At 51.1% G+C, this 21,920-nt stretch overlaps 1 protein-coding gene across 1 annotated transcript in view; it reads left to right on the top strand.

Annotated features, from left to right (window-relative positions):
* LOC119465107 (probable cytochrome P450 12a4, mitochondrial) overlaps window positions 1-21,920 on the top strand; it is a 221,421-nt gene that overhangs the window by 71,832 nt on the left and 127,669 nt on the right. The window contains exon 2 of the mRNA XM_037725911.2: window positions 2,034-2,235. Coding sequence (XP_037581839.2) covers window positions 2,034-2,235 — 202 coding nt within the window. The remainder of the gene's footprint in view (window positions 1-2,033; window positions 2,236-21,920) is intronic.

Raw genomic sequence — 21,920 nt, 5'->3', positions numbered from 1 at the left:
GTCATCGACGGCGTTTTGTTGTTGCTGCAGGGGTGGTCGGGCACGTCGCTCAGCCTCCTGGCGACGCCGCTTTGCTAGACGTTCGTCCATTTGCTCCAGTGTCTCCGCAGCACGTTTAGCCTTCTTCTGTTCATTCCTCCTATGCTCAACCGCTAATTGCCAGGCAACTACTTCGGGATCCGATGAGTCAAGCTTCTCCGTTCTTCTGCGCTCTTGAGCAGCATTTGCGCTCTCCTCCATGGCTATACCACACTGGCAAACGCCAGTCAGAAGCGCAGCGGCTCCACCGCAGTGTCAGACGGCGACTGCACAGCGAGCGCGCGCCGGCGCCAGTGCGTCTACCACGGCTACGACGTCACTCCTCTGGAATGCGCAGACCGGCGGCGGTGAGTCGCGCGCGGCGGCGGCGGAGTGCGCGAGAGGTGCCGGCTCCGGTGGCTCCGGTGCGCAAGCCGTGTGACATCACTGATCCTTGCGCATGCGCAGCACGGCTCTTGATGTGCCGCGCGAAACGGGCTTGGCTAGGCCAGTGTAGCTAACGCTACAAAATTCTGCCCGGAACACCAATGAGAACTCTGCCGACCGTGAACAGTGGATGACAAGAGTGGCGTAGAATGAAGCATAATTTGCTACAAACTTGCGATCTTGCAACTTTTGGAGATATCGCAGCTGCGTACAACGTATGGAAACCTTTGGGTGATAACATTTTTCCTACAGTGTTGCAGTCAAGATTTCGAGATATCCGGAGCACAGCACAGAAGCATTGCCGTCGCGCGAAAGGCCGTGGGGGTATGGGAGGGAGGGAGGGACGTGGGGCGACGCTGCGCTCCGGCACCAAAGGCCTATCTTGCAACCGGCCACAAGGGGCACTTTCCACTCAATCTCCCACGCGCAAGCAAGGAAGCGGGAAGCCAGCGCCGGAGGGAGCGGGGCGGAGGGAAGGGGGGCGCACTTCTACTCTGCCAACAACCACGCTCATCGCTCGCCCGCACCGTCTCTTATCTCCACACGGCTCTGACCTTTGTTATGTGCTGTGCATTCGCCGCTCAGTTTCCGTTGAAACGATAGACCGCACGTACCTTCGCCCGTTGCGGCGTATGCGCTCGCTGCCAGCGTTTTGACGGTCGTTGTCTGCAGTCATTCAGTGTTATCTATTCATGTTTGTTTGTGCGCGCTCACACCACGCTTGTTCATTCAGTTAGTAATAGTCGGGCCACATTTTCCAACGCACGCTACACATGCAACGCTGCCCGTATCGGCTGTGCAGCGCTACAGGTGTGTGCCTTCGCACGCGCTGCCTACGGGAAGCGCCTCTCATCAACACCACCATTTCACACGCGCCTTCTCGTGGTCATCGAGTCTCTCTTCATGTCGGTCTACTTACGCCGCAGCACACCTGCTTACTTAATCAGCTCATGTTTACTACAATTCATATTGCTAACAAAGCCGCTCACCTTACTTCGTATGACATTGCTGTGTTGCTATCGCACTCATTGCTTCGCCCTTAGGGCGAAACTGTGACAATCCTAAGTTTTAAAATGCCGCCAAGCCGGCGTTTACATACGACTTCACCAGGTGCCGCGACGTGTATGAAATTGTTGCACGCTACACTTCCGGTTATCTACGGACGCACTCTCCTGGAACCAAGCCTATAACAGCTTCGCTGTAAAAATCACAACACAAACTTCGACGTACGCGCTAGCGGCGCACAACCAGCACAACTGACAACAGCAGGAATGAGCGACAGATCAACGATGTCAGCGGCGACGCTTCTTTCGCGTGGGCTGACGTCCAAGTGGCGGACCTTTGCGCACTTGCCGCCTCACGGCAATGCATGGCGCGTGCCGCCGCTGAACACACTACCCCCTTCTAGTAGACTTTAAACTCGAATGTCCGTATGCTTCTTATAGCACTGAAACTAATTATATATATATATATATATATATATATATATATAATGCTACATACGCTGCGCATCAGCGGCACTAAAACTACGTACCAAGAAGTGACCTGCCTTTTTTATTTTCTTTTAGCAATCATGATGGTATCCCTGGGAAAAAAACTCGGACTACTTGGCGGAAGCGTGAAACGGGACTCGGAAGCGGAAACAATCTTCTACGCCGTCGACCGCATCTTCAATGGTCTGGATGCACTCGTGACGCACTTCCCGTACTACCGCTACTTTCCGACGCCCACGAGCCGCAGTTTCAATGGTGCCGGAGATGCGCTTGTACCGTGAGTCAGCTTGTACCGTAAGCTTCCTCATTTTCTCTGTAAGGAGTGAACAGCCGCAACGAAACGAATGGCCGAGAAAGGAGTTGGTGCAATAGGCAAGACATATTGTCACGTTGTAGTGACGGTAGCAAAAATGTCAATCGCGAAACCAACTCATTGTTGGGTGAACTTGTGCCCAGAAAAGTAAGTGGAACTAGAATCTCAGTCGGCGATCGTCGAAATAATAATCTGCGGGTGAGAGCGTCGGCTATTTATACTTGACTAATCGAAAGTTTCAGTGTAATCAGTGATTCGCGTGCAAGTTCTAGAATGTAAAACACTATTCGTGTCACGCATGCATTCTGATTAGAAAAAGGTTCGGTGTCAACACAGGCAACAGATAGAATCGGCTACGGTAATAGAGAATGGTCTGACACATGCAGGGGTGAGCAATAACGTCTAAGATTTGTTAGCCGGTAAAAAGCCGTCACCGGAGAAAGACAAATAAAGCACACGTGTAAGTGCACCCTCCTTAATACTTATCCGCGGGATGCTGCAAACAAAACGAAAAATTGTCACAGTTTCGCCCTAAGGGCGAAGCAATGAATGCGATAGCAACACAGCAATGTCATACGAAGTAAGGTGAGTGGCTTTGGTAGCAATATGAATAGTAGTAAACATGAGCTGATTTAGTAAGCAGGTGTGCTGCGGCGTAAGTAGACCGACATGAAAAGAGACTCGATGACCAAGAGAAAGCGCGTGTGAAACGGTGGTGTTGATGAGAAGCGCTGCCCGTGGCCAGCGCGTGCGATAGACACACCTGTAGCGCTGCAATGCCGATCCGGGCAGCATTGCATGTGTAGCGTGCGTTGGAAAATGTGGCCCGACTATTACTAACTGTGGTGTGAGCGCGCACAAACATGAATAGATCACACTGAATGACTGCAGACAACGGCTGTCAAAACGCTGGCAGCAAGCGCATATACGCCGCAGCAGCCAAAGGTACGTCCGGTCTATCGCTTCAACGGAAACTGAGCGGCGAATGCACAGCGCATAAAGGTCAGAGCCGTGTGGAGATAAGAGACTGTGCGAGCGAGCGACGAGCGCGGTTGTTGGCAGAGTAGAAGTGCCCCCCCCCCCCCCCACCGATCCCTCCGGCGCTCGCTTCCCGCTTCCTTGCTTGCGCGTGGAAGATTGAGTGCGTTCGCTCTCCGTGACAGCGTGCGTCCCCGCACGCTTCCGCTCGGGCATACGGCGCGCGGCAAAGAATTTACCTATACGAAACCTCACGGCGACGGCGACGACGACGGCGACGCCGACGGCAGAAATCCGGTGGAAGTGTCCATATAATTGCTATCGCAATAAAAGCACACGTAATAATGTGAACTAACAAAGAAAGTAAAAATTTAAGTGTTCATGCACATTACCGTGAGTAAAACGGCTTAAGGCGCGCTACATGTACGACTTCCCGTAATGCACGGCGCCGCTGTGATCGTGTAATGCTGCCGGGCACCACCTCATAGTCCAGCGAAACAAGTCGTCGGAGTATCTTGTATGGTCCGAAATAACGTCACAGTAGCTTTTCACTCAGTTCACGTGGGTGTATCGGGGTCCAAACCTAAACATCGCCGCTGGGCTGGTATTGCACGAAGCGTCGTCGAAGATTGTAGCGCCGGCTGTCGGTCCTCTGCTGGTATCTGGTGCGCACGCGGGCGAGCTGTCAGGCTTCTTCGGAGCGCTGGAGATAGGTGGCGATGTCGAGGTCTTCTTTGTCGGTGACGGGCAGCAGCATGGCATCGAGCGTCGTCGCTGGGTTCCTTCCCTAAAACATGTTGAACGGCATCATGTGCGTCGTTTCTTGCAGCGCCGTGCTGTAAGCAAAAGTTACGTACGGAAGGACGGTATCCCACGTCTTGTGTTCGACGTCTACGTACATTGCTAACATATCAGCAAGGGTCTTGTTTAGGCGTTCCGTTAGACCATTCGTGTACGAGTGGCAGGTTGTTGTCCCCCGATGACTCGTCTGACTGTATTGCTGGATAGATATCTTGCTTAAGCTCCGCTGTAAAACCAGTTCATCTGCCGGTGATGACTTCTGTGAGGCCATGCAGGAGCAGGATGTTCTCCAGAAAAGATTTAGCCACTTCGTCCGCACTAACCTTGGCTAAGGCTTTCGTTTCGGCGTATATAGCACGGTAACATTTATTAAAGAGGCATATTCTCACAATTTTGCTCATCTATAAATAAAAGTTACGTAGAAACCTTTATTGGAGCAATCTTTAATAAAGAAACATTGTTACGACGCGACAAAAACAAGGTTTATTGAACAGACTTCAGGGTGAGCCTCCGACGGGAAACACCGTTCTCTTTCTCGTCTTCTCCGCTGACACTCCTTCGTCTTCTACTCATGCGGCTACATTGACTGTAATATTGCTCCAATCCTAGACGAAGCCCGCCGGGCAAGTCAAACTAAGTTCTCGGAGTTAAGGGCTTGAGATGAGCGACGTGCACAACCTCAGTCTTGGCGGAGCGCCGTCCAGTTGCGGTGTGACGCGCCAGTCGATAATTTACTTCACTGAGCTGGTCAACAATAACGTAAGGGCCAGTATAGTTGGCGAGAAGTTTCTGACTCAGGCCACGTTTGCGCACCGGACACCATAGTGATACTTGATCCCCTGGAGAATAGGTGACATCTCGATGGTGCCTGTCGTACCGTACTTTTGACCAGTCTTGCGTAGCCAGACTTCTTATACGGGCCAAGCGTCGAGCTTCTTCAGCGAGACACAGAGTCTCGGCGATCGTGAGATAGTCATGAGTGGAGAAAGAAAATATGGTGTCCAGTGTGTGACGCGGTGGACGAGCGTAGAGCAGGAAAAACGGGCTGTAGCCAGTAGTCTCGTGTTTTCCAGTGTTAAAGCCGTATGTAATGACGGGGAAAATGTCGTCCCAGTTTTTATGGACCAATGCGACGTGCGTGGACAACATGTTCACTAGTGTGCGGTTCATACGCTCGGTCAGCCCATTTGTTTGCGGGTGATACGGTGTCGAGTTGTCGTGTGGCGAAAGCTGGAAGCGCAAAATCAAAGCTCTTCTACGATCGACATCTGAAGTAAACTGGCGGCCGCGGTCGCTGATGATGGCTCGAGGAGGGATGTGACGGAGAATGATCGAATGCAGCAGAAAAAAGGAAACTTGACTGGCGGTAGCAGATGGAAAAGCAGCCGTCTCGCAGTATCGGGTCAGATGGTCGGCACATACGATGATCCAACGGTCCTCTTTCTATGAGCTGGGAAAGGGACCCAAGAGGTCAATTCCAACTTGCTCGAAAGGAGAGCTCGGAGGCGTCAGTGGTTGTAGAAGGCCGGCTGGTATCGTAGTGAAGTGTCTGTGGGCTTGAGATTGAGTGCGACTGGCCTCATATATTTCAGTCGACCGAGGCATTCGGAGCCAGTAAAACCTTTCTTGGGCACGATGAAATGTACGCGCTGCTCCTAGATGTCCAGAGGTAGGATCGTCATGCATGGCTACCAGAATAGTGGAGCGTAGCTTCCCCGCAACTTCAAGAAGGAAGCGGGCACCAGTGGTTGCGAAATTCCTCTTGTAGAGGAGGCCATCACGAACACAATATGTTCAACTTGTTGTGGAGTGATGCGCAGCGTTTAAAAGCGGCTCTAAGCTGAAGTCTTCTCGCTGCTTCTTCTCAAAGGTCTCTGTATCAGGAAATGCAGGTGCCAAAGAAGTAATCAAATGGTCAAAGTTATCCGCATCACAAAGTGTCGTGTTTAGCGGCATTCGCGAAAGGCAGTCAGAATCAGCGTGTCGGCGACCACTCTTATATGAAACTGTGAAGTTGTACTCCTGGAGACGTAGAGCCCAGCGCGCGAGTCGACCAGAGGGATCACGAAGGTTGACGAGCCAGCACAACGAATGGTGATGTGTGACGATTGTGAATGGGCGTCCATACACGTACGAGCAAAAATGACCGCTAGGCATTCTTGCTCCGTAACGGTGTAATAGCGTTCAGGCTTACTTACCGTATGACTCGCATAGGCAATGACGTGCTATTTCCGGTCGCATCGCTGAACGAGGACGCCACCGACCCCCACTCCACTCGCATCGGTGTGGATCTCTGTCGGTGCGGCTGGGTCGAAATGCCGAAGGGTGGGACCCGTCAAGTAAGAACTTCAGTTGACGAAAAGAAGTGTCGCACTCGTGAGTCCACTCAAAAGCGGCGTACTTATGCAGAAGACAGGTCAGGGGATAGGCGACATCAGCGCAGAGATCTAGGAAACTACGAAGCTTTTTAACAGACCGAGAAGGCTTAAACGCTTCAACAGCTGCTGTCTTTTGTGGGTCAGGTCTGATACCATCCTTTTCTACGAGATGGCCAAACACCAATGCCTGCCGCTCACCGAAGGGACATTTCTTAGAATTCTAGGCCGGCGTGTTCGATGCAGTCTAAAACGACTCTCAGGCGCCTGTTGTGCTCTTCAAAAGTGCTTCCAAAGATGACAACGTCGTCTAGGTAACAGATGCAAATATTCCATTTGAGGCCTTGAAGAATGGTGTCCATAAATCTCTCGAAAGTCGCGGGTGCGTTGCAGAGCCCAAACGGCATGACGTTGAACTCAAGAAGGCCGTCTGGGGTTATAAAGGCCGTCTTTTCTTTGTCCGCCGGGTGCATTGGGATTTGCCAGTACCCCGATCGCAAATCTATTGAAGTAGAATATCGAATGAAGGCAATCCAATGCGTCATCTATCCTTGGAAGAGGGTAAACGTCTTTCTTGGTATAGAATTCAGACGGCGATATAGTCCAAACAAAATCTCCAACTACCGTCTTTCGTTTTTACAAGTATAACTGGAGCAGCCCACGGACTGGATGATTCCTGGATTACTCTTTCTGGAGCATTTCGTGAACTTGTTCGTCCATTATCTTGCGCTCTGACGGTGATACTCGATAGGGTTTCTGTCGAACCGGCTGCGTCGACCCCGTGTTAATTCTGTGCTTGGTTCGAGACGCAGGAATGGACGGCGCGTTATCCCCCTGGGCGAAGTCGAAGATGCTTAAGTGCTTAGTCAGAACGTTCATTAATGTACGGCGCTCGTCCGTGCTGATTGACTTGCTGATCACCCAGTACAATCTTTGAGTCTTCTGAGCAAACTTCAACTCGTTTATGAGGAGCATGTGCGAGCACGGTGCCTGGCGTCGATCTGTCCACTCTGAAGAAGCAAGCTTCATGCCAGCAGGTACCACTGCGTTCTCGCCTGAAGGGTTGGCAATCCCTAATTTAGAGCGTCACTGAGCCACAGACACAAGAAAATGTGCTAGAAAAATATTCTTCTTATTTCACGGTAAATACGGAGGCTCTACTGTGGCGTCGAAGGCCTGACGATTGGTAGTAGCGCAGTCCACCGACACACACACAGCTGACAAAGCAGGCACGAGAGTGCACCTCACAGGCATGAAATGCGCCGTCCTCGCTTGGAGCAGCCTGCATGAGCTCGTAAGAAATGTCACCACACACAAACATCTCCCCTGTTCGGCAGTCAATGGTGCAACGCACATCTGTACGAAATCAATACCTAATATAACGTCATGCCAGGAACGGGGGAGAATTGTAAATTCAGTTGTGAAAACTTGGCCACCCAGTGACACTTGTGCAGTGCAAAAACCAACAGGCCGCAACGAATCCTCCCTCACGCCGTAAAATGTAGCCACTTGGTTCCATTGAAATACCACTTTACGTCCTAATAACCTTTTGAAAGCGACAGTCATCACAGAAACAACATCACCAGTGTCCACTAACGCCAATGTAGAATCACCATCAACGAGAACTTCCACTTTGTTCTTGAACATAAACACAGGCGGAGGCATATCTTTCAGCAAAGAATCTCCGGCGACCTCACCTCCATTGGCCGCGCTCTCTAGTTTTCCGTCGGTGGGGACCTTGAACGACGCCGTGGTGAGGGAGACCGGTGCAATCGAGGAACAGGAGGCGGCGTCACGCTACGGTCGGAGGCAGGTGAGCTGTCCCTGAAGTTTCCTTGCCAAAAGTCGCTGTTAGAATGCGATTGGGCCATGGAAGGCCATTGCGTGTTGGGCGCTGGGGCAGCAAGTTGATCGTACCGAGGCCTTTGGCGAAGAGGAGAAAAACGGGATATATTACCAAGAACGCCGCAGATGTAGCTTGTCGGAAGCGGACTGCTTCTGCGGTAGTCTTTAGAACTGTCAGAGACGTCAGCACGCCTAGGACGAATGACTGGGTCGTAACGCGGAGCATTGCTAGTGGTGGGGCGTCCAGAGGAACGGGCGTAACGAGAGCGAGGTTCAAATCGGGTATCCGAAGAGTAGTGGCTTCTCGATGCCGGTGCGTGTCGGTATTCTGATACATCCGCGACGTTGACCGACGGTTTCCATGCATTCAAAGGTGAAGAAGTAGCCGGGGATTGCGAAAAGGAGACGCAGGCGACGTGCCGTCTCGTTGTGCCTGTCCAGCTCTTCGCGGACGATCTGTCTTATGGTCGATGCCAGGTCAAATGGAGAGCTCATGTCGGTACTGGCCACTGTGGTAACATTGGCCAGTCGGGCAAACTTCGGCGTTATTCGGGGCATCTTCAGCGCTTCGAACGTACGGCAGTACTTCATCACATCAGACACTGAAGCCACACTGTCCTTGCCGATCAGGAAATTGTATACATCCTCTGCTATGCCCTTGATCAGGTGCCCGACCTTGTCTTCCTCGGATATTCTTGCATTAACTTGCTTGCACAATTTGAAAATCTCGATGTAGGTAGTGCAAGTCTCACCTGGTTGCTGTGCTCTGTGTGCCAGGGTGTGCTTTGCGCGTTTTTTTTTTTTGCGTCCGAGTCACCGAAGCATTCCTTTAGCTCATGAAGGAAACGTTCCCACGTCGTCAATAATTCCTCGTGATACTCAAACATCAGGGCAGTGTCAGCGAGTGCGACGCTACTTTTAGTCAACTGAAGTTCTTAGTGACGACAGTCAGTGCAGTCAGTATTGCAGTCAATATTACAGTCAATGTAGCCGCATGAGTGCAGGACGAAGGAGTGTCAGCGGAGAAGGCGAGAAAGAGAACGTTTTTGCCTGTCGGAGGATGCTGCCCTGGTGTGCCCTATCCGGTCCTCATCCGGGTTTGCTGACAAGTAGCCGGCGGTTACTTTTGTTACCTTTATTGTTTCCTTCTTATCCCCTTGAGAGACTGTGGTGGTTATTGATAAGGTGATGTCTGCCTCATCTCCGGGCCAGAGGGCTACCCTCTGGTCTGCTTCTATTCCCCCTCAGGATCTACCGGTGGAATTGTTTCTTCGCAGTGGAGCCAGTTGCGTTCCTGTGGCTTTGGTACCTAACAATGGAGAAATTATCCGTATGAAGAACCCCAAGGCTACTCAATCAGAACTTCGAGCAATCTCATCTCACTTTCAGCAAATCACCGAGGTCAGACAGTTTGGACATGGGGGAATCCTTTGCTGTTCACCAGACCAGGCATGTGTACAGGATCTGCTCAAATGCACTAACTTTGCCACGCAGCCGGTGAGATCTTTCATCTCTCCTCATCTAGCTTGCTGCAAAGGCCTAGTCCGCGGTGTGGACATGAGCTTAACTCCACCAAAAATTCTAGAGATATTTTCTGCAGCAGGTGTAGTTTCCGTGTACCGCTGTACCAGACTTGTAGACAATAAGAGGGTCCCTACAGAAACAATCATAGCGACATTTGCAGGGACGGCTCGCCCATCAGAGATAAAGACATGGCCATTAATCTACAGGGTTGAACCCTAGCTTAGCTCCACGGTGCGGACACAGCGCTAATGCCTGTCGTTCAAGTGCTGGATGCCGATTATGCGGAGAAGAACATGATGCCACCGATTGCACGTCTCAGCAGCACTCATGCTGTTTATGCAATGCGAATCAGCTGCCGACTACTCCAACTGCCCTGCCAGATCAAAAAATAAATCCAGGTGATTTAAATAATTGAGAGGCGGCGGTGCTCTCGTCGAGAAGCTCTTGAAGAAATCCAGAGCAGGACCCAAGGTTATGCCGGTGTAACAGCCCGTCAGTCATTCTAAATGGATCCGTCAATGCCCCAGGCAATTACAGCAGCAACAGAAAAAGCGATGGAAAAGGCATTAGAAAAAATTCTACTAAATCTATCTGAATCTTTGGCTACAGTAATATCAACGCAATTGGCTGGTATATCTCAGACAATAACAAACAGTGTACAAAATACGACCGCCTTACTTGCAACATCAACTAAATATCAGACAGCTCTTCCTTCTAACAGTGTGGATTCAGTACGTCCTTCGACTTCCGCTCAGGTTGATCATGAATACCATTCCGATTCAGACTCTCTAGGCAATCGAGATGTAGATATGGACACTCGAGTTCTTAAACGTACAAGAACGCCTAACAAAATGCCTCGTTCTCCGAACTGTAAAAAAAAAAGTGTGTGAAAGAATCACTTACGAGGACTGACTTTCTAAAAGACAGTATCCTGGACCAAGCAGTTGCGGCTGCTTGTCTACCGTCAACATAGGGTGCCTGAGGATACTGCAGTGAAACTGCCGGTCAACACTTTCTGCAACTACAGATTTATTATATTTATTCTCCCAACAATCGCCAGACGTTATACTATTACAAGAAACTTGTTTGTCCGCTTACCAAGACTTTCATTTAAACAATTATAAGTGTTTTCGATTGGATAGATCTTCCCGGGGTGGCGAATTAGCTTTTTTTCATTTCGTCTAAATTGTGTCATAAAGCTAAAATTTCGCATCATACCCTATCATCCGAATGTGAAATCTTAATATTAGAAATAACTATTCCGGGTTGCGCCCCGCTTTCTATAATTAACTCCTACTTTCCCGCTGGAGTGCAAAACGTACGCCCACTTGATGTTGCAATAACATACTGCAAAAAGAACATATTGCTTGCGGGTGACTTCAACTCACATCGTGTGTCATGGGGCTTCCGCACGGACCCATCTGGAAAACGTTTATGGCATTGGGCTAATGTCAAAAATTTTACACGTTTAAATGCTAAAGTTGCCACTTTCGTGCGTTCGCAGTCACGATATGTCCTAGATTTGACATTTGCTAGCTCAGGCATTTCCATTTGTTCTTGGACTGTGGTTGATGCCGCCACTAGTAGTGACCACCGCCCGATTGTCATTGATATTAACAACCCCCTGATTTCTTTGAATAAACAAGCGCATACATTCGTGGACTATTCAAAATTTAAAAATAATTTACAGTCAACTTTGTCTTCTAGGACAGATATGGAAACAGATATTAAAGCGATGAGCCTTTGTGCAATTTTGAAGGGTACTATCAAAAATCAGAATTTGTTGTATCATCAACAAAAGAGCGCATTGATTGTCCATGGCGGATTAGTGATTGCGCACGAGATTTTCGACGCCGAAAAGCTGCATGGACCAAACTTATTTCCAATCAGTGCCCTACTAATTGGAGTAATTATAAATATGCTGCTGCTACGTTTAAAAGAAGTTTGCTTAGCGAAGGATAATTATGATGAAAAACGGTACAACTTTTTATCGAAGAGTGATAATAAAAAGCATTATTTAGGTTTCTTTGCTCTCATAAGGCCTTTCCAGTGCCCATAAATATTAAATCAGTGGTTCTGTCACAAAAGAATAATTAGAATCATTAAATAAGAACGCAAAAGGCTTAGAAGAGCGTTTTACAACTCAGCTGCAAGTAAACTTCGTAGGGTTTCTATGAGGGGATGATTTTATAGAGGTATCAATGGAAGAACATCAGCACGTAATTCTGCCATTCCGTGGCACAGCTCCGGCTCCAGATCGCATTACATCAGGCATGTTAAAAATATTATTTGACCTCTCCCCACGAGACCTCTCCAATATTGTTAACTACTCCCTCATGAACGCATGGATTCTTCCTGACTGGAAACTCGCAAAAATAATCCCCCCGCTCAATAACCAAGGAGCAGGATTGGACCCAGATAATATAAGACCAATCGCATTAACCTCGAATGTTGTAAAATTAATAGAAAGGGTAGTGTACGTTCGTATTACGAAATTTTTAACGGATAATACATTATTGAGCCCATGTCACATTGGATTTCGACCCGGATGTTCGATATGGCGCGCCCATGTCGATTTAGAGGAACGCATTAAGCTTGCACGGCACAGGTGGCAGTATGCAGTTTAGTGACCCTTGATTTAGCTAAAGCCTACAATAGTGTACAATATGTCATACTCCTTAACGTTTTAAATAGCATGGATTTGCCTCGATATATTATATATTGGATACATTAATTTCTAAAGGATAGAAAAATTTTATTGTTCCTAGCGTGGCTTGGTGACAAAAATATAGTCAAACAAGAGGAGTTCCCCAGGGATCTGTCATTTCTCCTATTTTGTTTAACATTTTACTAAGTTCAATCCCATTGTGCGATAGTGTACAAGTATACGTCTATGCAGACGACATAGCATTCTTCGCGTCTGCGAGTGATATTCACTCATTACAGAGTACCCTGCAGTCATACTTGGGAACACTTGAAGCCTGGTTTGCGAATATTCCAATGTCGCTCAATGTTAACAAAAGCGCCTTGATTGTGTTTCCATTGAATGTACCAATTAATATCTCTCTCCAATATCATCAGGAAATTATTCCGTAAGTTGACTTTATCAAGTATCTCAGTGTAATATACGACACAAACCTGAGCTGGCGAAATGACATTTATCACGTTAAATCTAGGGCGACACGCACTGTTGGCATGATAAGCAAACTTCGCCGACATCGCTCTGGGCTACGCAAAGACACTTTAATGATGATTTATCGCATGTACGTTCGTCCGATATTGGAATTTGGGTGCGTGCGTATATTGGAATCTGGTGGGCCAGCGTACAAAATTAACCCCCTGGTTCTTCTAGAACGGGAGGCAATTCGGAATTGTCTCGGTTTGCCAAAATTTGTAGCTAACAATGTTTTATATCAAGAAGCACGACTGCCTACACTTTCCTGCAGATTCCGAATTCTAACAGTAAAAACATATTTTGTAGCGAAGGATACGAACGCCATAGTGGGTCATGCTCTCCAGCCCTTTCTAGTGGGTCGATCCCTCCTGCGCTCTCCTCGAGAAACGCCGCTCGTGCTGAGAGCTCGGGCCTTAAACTAATGGCTGGTGCCTAATAAACGCCTTTACAAGTGCTGGAGAGTTCTTCTGCCTACAGCGTGAATCCTGGAGCTGCGATCCCGTACCCTTCGCTCAACCATCCCAGAAGACTCATCCCAGCAAGTGCCACCGACCCCATCCCCGCAAGCGCCTCCTCAGTCTGTCATGTGCTCTGGTGTTGCTCGCCACAGGGACCCTGCCATCTTGAGCGGCGCGGACGAAACCGATGTGGAGGACTGGCTGACAACGTATGAGAGGGTAAGCGGTCACAACAAATGGGACGACCCCGCAAAGCTAAGCAATGTTATCTTCTATCTCGCGGATGTCGCCAGTCTCTGGTACAGCAACCATGAGACCGATTTTCCGACGTGGTCTTCGCTCAAGGCTTCTTTGGTGGCGGTGTTTGGTCGCCCTGCGGTGCGCAAGCTGCGAGTGGAATCGCATTTGCGAGAACGTGCACAGCAGCCGGGTGAATCATTTACCAGCTACATTGAATAGGTTCTGGACTTGTGCAAACGAGTCAACGCGACGATGTCGGAATCCGACAAAATCAGAGATGTCATGAAAGGGATTGAAGACGATGCGTTCAACATGGTACTTGCGAAAAATCCTCAGTCCGTGTCAGACATCGTCACTCTATGCAAAAGCTACGAGCAGCTACGAAGGCCGCGCTCCTCGACACGTCGGCCTTTATTGCGTGACGAACACATTGCTGGTTTGGCTACCATCTCTGACCAGACTGGACTGCTGAGAGAAGTGAAAGCGTTCGTTCGGGACGAAGTTGCACGCCAGCTCTCTTTGCTAACCTTCGCTCAGCCGCCGCATGTGCAACAGCCCGCAACGAATGTTGTGCCCGGGCTCCGTCGCGTGATCGAGCAGGAAGGAAATCACCGAGGTCTTGCCAGACCAGCATCAACATCGTCCTGCGGCCGCTCCACTAAGCTGCGCCGATGTCGTCGCGGCGCCCCACCATGTCCCGACGGCTGCACCACTCAGCTACGCTGAAGTCGTCGCGAGGACTCAACCACTCTCTCCGAGTGTGCCGCTCCGTTACGGCGACGTTGTGGCTAGTCTCCGACCGCAGCCAGCCATGCCGTCATACCAGCATCCGCCCTGTACAACGTGACCTCTTACATGGATGGGACCTGCCCCAGCGAACCGACGGCCTACTTCCGACAACTGGCCGATATGTTTTGCGTGCGGCTATGCCGGTCACGTTGCTCGTTATTGTAATCACGCTCAGCCGCCTAGCGCCGCATCAGCCGTGACAAGCCAGTTCAGCCGTCCATATTACGACCCCCATTCGGCTATGTCACCAACTTTGCGCCCGACGCCAACTACCCGCCGTTCACCGTCTCCACGCCGTCGCTCAGTGTCGCCGATGCGACCCCGTCCCGTAACTCGGGACGAGGAAAACTAATCGTCGCAGTCCAAGAGGCAAGGGCTGCGGCGCCGTCGAAACGCGAAAGTCCTCAACGAAGTGTTTGTTCACGGTGTTCGCGCATCTGCACTCGCGGACACTGGAGCCGCCGTTTGTGTTATGGACGCTAAGCTTTGCCGCCTACTTCGGAAAGTCACGACGCCCCTTTCTGGACGGTCCCTCTGCACAGCCAGTGCTCAGAATATCCACCCCTTAGCGGCTTGCACTGCTCGTGTTGTTATTGACGACGTTCGGTACGCCATAGAATTCATCATCCTCACCTCGTGTTTTCACGTCGTTATCCTCGACTGGGATTTCCTCTCGCGCCACAATGCCGTTATCTATTGCGCACGGGCCGAGATGGAACTCTCGCCGCTGTTAGAATTGCCGATTACCGACAATACGTCCCTGTCGAGGAAGTAATTGTCCACGACGACATCCACGTTCCTTCCAACACGTCAACGGTCGTGCCCATGTACTGCAGCGGAATCTCAGACGCTGTTGTGCTGCTGTCTCCATCTGGCCGCTTCCTTACTCGGACAGGCCTGCTGCTACCTTTTGCGACAGGGGACATCAAGCAGGGCTACAGCACCATTTTCGTTTGCAACCCGTTCTCATACCCTGTCATGCTGCTCCGAGGGGTATGTCTAGGCAATGTAGAAGCGATTGAAGACGTGCCAGTTATGGACGTGCCCGGTTAAAATTACTGCGCTAGTTCTAGTGCACTCACTGTTATTTCTGCCTGTGAGGGACCGTGCAGTGATGTTTTTTGTTCTTCTATTGCCGATGACCTTACGCCGGTCCAGCGATCTAACTTGTGTGCCTCTTAGAAGAATTTCGTTCTTGTTTCTATGTCGGGCAATCTTCCCTAGGCCGGACATCAACTGTTACTCACCGCATCGACACGGGCTCGCAACCGCCATTGCGGAAACGCCCGTATTGTGTATCTTCTGCAGATCGTCGTGACGAACAAGTCGACGACATGCTTCGCCGCGAGGTGATACGACCTTCCAACAGTCCATGGGCATCCCCTGTGGTCCTCGTTACGAAGAAAGATGGTTCTGTGCGGTTCCTGTCGACTACCGGCGCCTCAACAAGATCACACACAAGGGTGTCTACCCTCTCCCGCGCATAGACGACGTCATTGACAGTCTACAAGGCACAGAATTATTTTCATCTTTAGATCTGCGCTCAGGGTATTGGCAACTGCCCATGGCTGACGCCGATCGGCCAAATACAGATTTTGTAACATCCGACGGCTTATACGAATTTAACGTAATGCCTTTTGGACTTTGTAATGCACCGCAACGTTTGAGCGCATGATGGACGGCCGTTCTGCACGGCTTGAAGTGGCACACATGCTTGTGCTATCTTGATGACGTTGTTGTTTTTGCGCCGGACTTCACTACGCACCTTCAACGCCTACGGTGTGTTTTGACGTGCTTAACAAACGCAGGCCTACAACTAAACCTAAAGAAGTCCCGATTTGTAGCTCGGCAGCTGACAATCCTCGGTTACGTCGTATCCGAGGATGGGATACTCCCCGATCCAGCCAAGCTTCGGGCCGTCACCTAATTCCCTGAGCCAACTTCCGTCAAAGAATTGAGCAGTTTCATAGGTCTGTGTTCTTACTTCAGACGCTTCATTCGCAATTTCGCTGTCATCATCTCACGCCTGACGAAAGTGCTTACACGCAATCGGCCCCTCAGTTCGTGGTCGTTCCAGTGCGACGAGGCCTTCACAAAGCTCCGTCATCTGCTTACGTCTCCGCCAATTTTGCGCCACGACGATTCGACAGCCAGGCGCGGATCCAGGGGGGATGTCCGGATGTCCTGACCCCCCCCCCCCTCCAATTTCTGCATCGCCCCCTCACTGACAGGGGGATGGCCCTGTCGCAAAAAATATGGCCACCAGCATTGTTAAAAAGTATTTTTCGCGAGTACCAGTGGTATCAGCCATGTAGAAGTAAAGCTAGCTCGCTCACAAGCTTAGTTGTATTCCGTACGTAGGAGTGTAGTGTCGCGAAGTTGCCGTAGTTATTTTTTCTCATGAACACCTTGGACCTCCTGGCGCCTGCCGTGCCTTACTCGTCCCATCGGTGGCGTCGAATGAACGAGGGGACGTCCCTTTTGCCAAACACGCCGAGGTCCGCTCGAGCGCCTTCGCGCCTGATTAACTTAGTTTCCCCTTGGGGTGTCAACGGTTGCCTCATTGGCTGTCATCGGTTCCGCGACCAACCTGCTTAATGAAAGAGATATCTTGCTGAAGTGTTCATATATAAACAATAACTAAGAGCTAAACTAAGAACTACGCATAGGCAACTTTTTTTAACTGTAGCACTCATTGTGATCACAGTTACACGTTGACAATATCCAGTACGAGCACAGTACCGTTCGTACGCTACAAGTTTTTCATTGCAACTTCGCAGTTTTATTGTCGTACATTAAGCATAGGAAGCTAAAGCCCACCGGATCCGTTTATCTGAGTGGGCGTTCTCGCGGAGCGGGGCGAAGCCTCGAGCCGCGGCTGCGAAGTGGGAGAGCGTGATGTCAGCGGCCAACGACAGCGCGCGGGCCTAGGATGGCGTCGCGTGGTTAGAGAAACGGGAGCAGATGCGCGCCTTGTGTAAAAGGATGACGTCGCGTGGAAAACAAAACATGAAGACGCTGGCTCGCGCTCTCGCCTACTACGCCACATCGTTATTCTTGTAGGTGGCGTCGTGAGTCAACAACCAGCGTGTTGGTTGCTGCGTTGGAGCGGACCGTTACGCCCGTATTCAAGAACGTTCCTCTATTCAACACACCACCACGACTCAAGAGAGAAGATGGCACCGCCATCCCTTCACAGAAGTGGTCGCTGAGCTTCATCATCATTCACGGGAATTCATGACAATTGTCGCGTCTTTATTCTCGATTATTCTGCGCAGTACGACAATTAAAGTTTCGAGTCTGATATCTCGGAGCACGGACACGCTAGAATAATTCTTCCAACTGATACTCTGTAGAAACTCGACTGTCTCTAATTTTTCAATACACACATACCCACTTACTGCAGTCAACAAAAAAGAATTGTTCAATTTTAGTTAATTGGGCTGCTCACAGCGATAATTATCATCTCACTTTGTGCCCCCTTAGCCACATAACTTATTTGCACAGATGGTCTTCGCATGCCTCCCAGTGCCTAATTTTAAGAAAACCATAAAGCTTAGTTTTGAACACCCTGTATTATCAGGCGCAGCCGCCAAGCACATGGCTGTATTGGGTAACGTCCTTTTCCTATAAGCTAGGAGAAACCGATACCTGGCTTCGTTACAGGTCTTCTTCCTCTTTCTGGGGTTTTACGTGCCAAAACCAGTTCTGATTATGAGGCACGCCGTAGTGGAAGGCTCCGGATTAATTTTGGCCACCTGGGGTTCTTTAACCTGCACTACAACGCAAGAACACGGGCGTTTTTGAATTTCGCCTCCATCGAAATGCGGCCGCCGCGGCCGGGATTTGATCCCGCGATCTCGTGCTCAACGCCTGAGCTGACTGAGCCACCACGGAGGGCTACAGGTGTTGCTTTAGCCGTGTAAAACGCGGGTTTATCGTGAGCAAAAACGGTAAATTTCGGTAAATAAGAAAGGCTACTATCATCATCATCATCATCATTGACAGAAGCTGACCCCCCCCCCCCCCCCCTCAGAAAAAAATGTCACAGTTTCGCCCTAAGGGCGAAGCAATGAATGCGATAGCAACACAGCAATGTCATACGAAGTAAGGTGAGCGGCTTTGGTAGCAATATGAATTGTAGTAAACATGAGCTGATTAAGTAAGCAGGTGTGCTGCGGCGTAAGTAGACCGACATGACGAGAGACTCGATGACCACGAGAAGGCGCGTGTGAAACGGTGGTGTTGATGAGAAGCGCTTCCCGTGGGCAGCGCGTGCGAAGGGACACATCTGTAGCGCTGCACTGCCGATCCGGGCAGCATTGCATGTGTAGCGTGCGTTGGAAAATGTGGCCCGACTATTACTAACTGAATGAACAAGCGTGGTGTGAGCGCGCACAAACAAACATGAATAGCTCACACTGAATGACTGCAGACAACGACCGTCAAAACTCTGGCAGCAAGCGGATACGCCGCAGCGGCGAACGTACGTGCGGTCTATCGCTTCAACGGAAACTGAGCGCATAAAGGTCAGAGCCGTGTGGAGATAAGAGACGGTGCGAGCGAGCGACGATCGCGGTTGTTGGCAGCGTAGAAGTGCGCCCCCCCCCCCCCCCCCCCGCTCCCTCTGGCGCTGGCTTACCGCTTCCTTCCTTGCGCGTGGGAGAGATAAGAGACTGTGCGGACGAGCGACGAGCGCGGTTGTTGGCAGAGAAGTGCCCCCCCCCTGCTCCCTCCGGCGCTGGCTTTCCGCTTCCTTGCTTGCGCGTGGGAGATTGAGTGCGTTCGCTCTCCGTGATAGCGCGCGTCCCCGCACGCTTCCGCTGGGGCATACGGCGCGCGGCGAAGATTTTATCTATACGGAACCTCACGGCGACGGCGACGGCGACGCCGACGGCAGAAATCCGGTTGAAGTGTCCATATAATTGCTATCGCAATAAAACCTGGATCCGCCTGTGGACAGCTCCTACTGAGGTGCATACAGATGCCAGCGGCGTTGGCCTCGGCGCTGTTCTTGCCCAACGCAAACAAGGCTTTCCTGAATTTGTCGTCGCCTATGCAAGTCGCACGCTTACGGAAACTGAGACCAATTACAATGTGACAGAAAAAGAATGCTTAGCCATCATCTGGGCTCTAACTAAGTTCCGACCTTATTTATATGGCCGTCCATTTGACGTCGTCACGGACCACCATGCACTATGTTGGCTGTCGTCCTTGAAGGACCCTTCTGGCCGTCTTGCTCAATGGGCACTTCGCTTGCAGGACTACGATATCCGCGTGCTGTACCGCAACGGACGCCAGCATTCTGACGCCGACGCCCTCTCGCGCTCTCCCTTGCCTGACAATATCTGCTGCTCCCTATCCGAGATTATTGTTTATGCGCTCGACCTTAACACCATCGCTTCTGAGCTAGAGCACTGCACGGGCTCGGACTTACCCAAAAGCCCGGGCCCGGCCCGGCCCGTGGGCCGGGCCGGGGCGGGTAGAGCAGTTTTTTCACGGGCTCGGGCCGGGCTCGGGGACGGCGTGTGCTTTTTGACGCGGGCCCGGGCCGGGCTCGGGCTTTTTGCGCGTTATTCTCGGGCTTCTCAACTCTGAAAAACATGTATTTTTCGGTCTCGGGCCGGGTTCGGGCCGGTTTCGAGTCGGGCTCGGGCCGGCCTCGGGCTTAAGGTAAAGGGGTGGCGGGCCGGGCCGGGCGGGTAACGTAGATTATTTCCGGGCCCGGGCCGGGCCCGGGTCTCGCCATAAAAGTTTTGATCAAGCTCGGGCGGGCCACCCAATGTATAAACGGGCCCGGGCCGGGCCCGGGCCGCAAAAATCGGCCCGTGCAGTGCTCTATTCTGAGCAGCACAAGGACCATTGGATTGCTTCCCTTCTACACATGCTTTCTGGTTCGTTGGCACAACCAAGCACTCGCACGTTACGTCGCCAAGCACGTCACTTTGCCATTCGCGACAACCTGCTTCACCGACGCAATTATAACCCCGACGGACGCCAGTGGTTGTTAGTGGTACCCCGCAGTCTGCGTTTCGAAGTATGCGCCACTTTCCAATCTGATCCACAGTGTGCGCACTCCGGCGTTTTCAAGACTTACCAGCGTCTTAAACAGCGGTATTACTGGCGCGGGATGTACAGCTACGTTCTCAAGTTCGTTCGATCTTGTCCCGATTGCCAGCGCCGGAAATCTTCGCCCCGCCTCTCGCCAGTCGCTCTGCAACCTTTACTTTGCGCTACCCGGCCGTTTGGACGCGTCGGCATCGATTTGTATGGGCCCCTTCCCCTAACGTCGGCTGGAAATCGCTGGGCCATTGTGGCAGTCGACCACCTGACGCGATACGCCGTAACTGTCGCCCTCCCGGCAGCTACAGTGCGCGATGTTGCCTCCTTCTTGCTTCGACGATTTGTCCTGCGATATAGGCCACCCCAGGAACTGCTCAGTGATCGCGGACGTGTCTTCCTGTACGAAGTAGTTGAAGCCATTCTCAAGGAGTGCCATGTTGTTCATCGCACAACTGCGGCGTACCACTCCCAAACCAATGGCCTTACAGAACGCTTCAACCGTACCCTTGGGGACATGCTTGCTATGTACGTCGCCTCCGACCATACTAATTGGGACGCCATTCTGTCCTTCGTCACTTACGCATATAACACTGCTACTCAGAGCACCACTGGCTTTTCACCTTTTTTCTTGCTATACGGCCGGCACCCGTCGCACACCATCGACACAATTCTACCGTACCGGCCGGATGCATCTGAATGTGCACCCATTTCCGACGCGGCAAGGCATGCTGAAGAGTGCCGCGATCTCGCACGGGTCTTTACATCCAGTGATCAAGAGCGCCAGAAGAACACACGCTTCCGGCGTTTTATGAAAAAAAAATGTCACAGTTTCGCCCTAAGGGCGAAGCAATGAATGCGATAGCAACAGAGCAATGTCATACGAAGTAAGGTGAGCGGCTTTGGTAGCAACAACACGCAGAACTGTTGTCGACGCCATCGGCGTTTTGCCCGCGTTAGCTCAAAATGCGTGCGGCGTTGGTGACTGTTGCTGGAGCCTCTGATATAAATAGCCACTTGGTGCCGCAGCTAAACGTCGGCTCCCTTCCCTCCCCCTCCCCCACGGACTCTCGCGCGTCTGAAGAAGGCGCGTTTGCTCTACATATATGGTCATTGTAAAGGAGAAAAGAGACGCCTACTTCTGCAGCCCTTAAGCGAGCACGGCGCAGAACGCGCGTTTGTTCTCCGCCGTGCGTTCACTCCCTGTGAAAGCGCGCGTCCCTCGCGCCCTTTCACTCGCACATACAGCGTTCGGCGGCGCGCGGCGACGATTTCATCTCCAAATGACGTCATACGGAACCTCACGGCGACGGCGACGGCGACGCCGACGGCGACGGCGACGCCGACGGCAGAAATCTGCTTTTGAGTGTCCATATAATTGCTATCGCAATAAAATTCCGAAAG

This window comes from Dermacentor silvarum, chromosome 9, assembly GCF_013339745.2.
Source record: "Dermacentor silvarum isolate Dsil-2018 chromosome 9, BIME_Dsil_1.4, whole genome shotgun sequence".
NCBI lineage: Eukaryota > Metazoa > Arthropoda > Arachnida > Ixodida > Ixodidae > Dermacentor > Dermacentor silvarum.
This window is presented reverse-complemented; position numbering and strand designations above follow the sequence as displayed.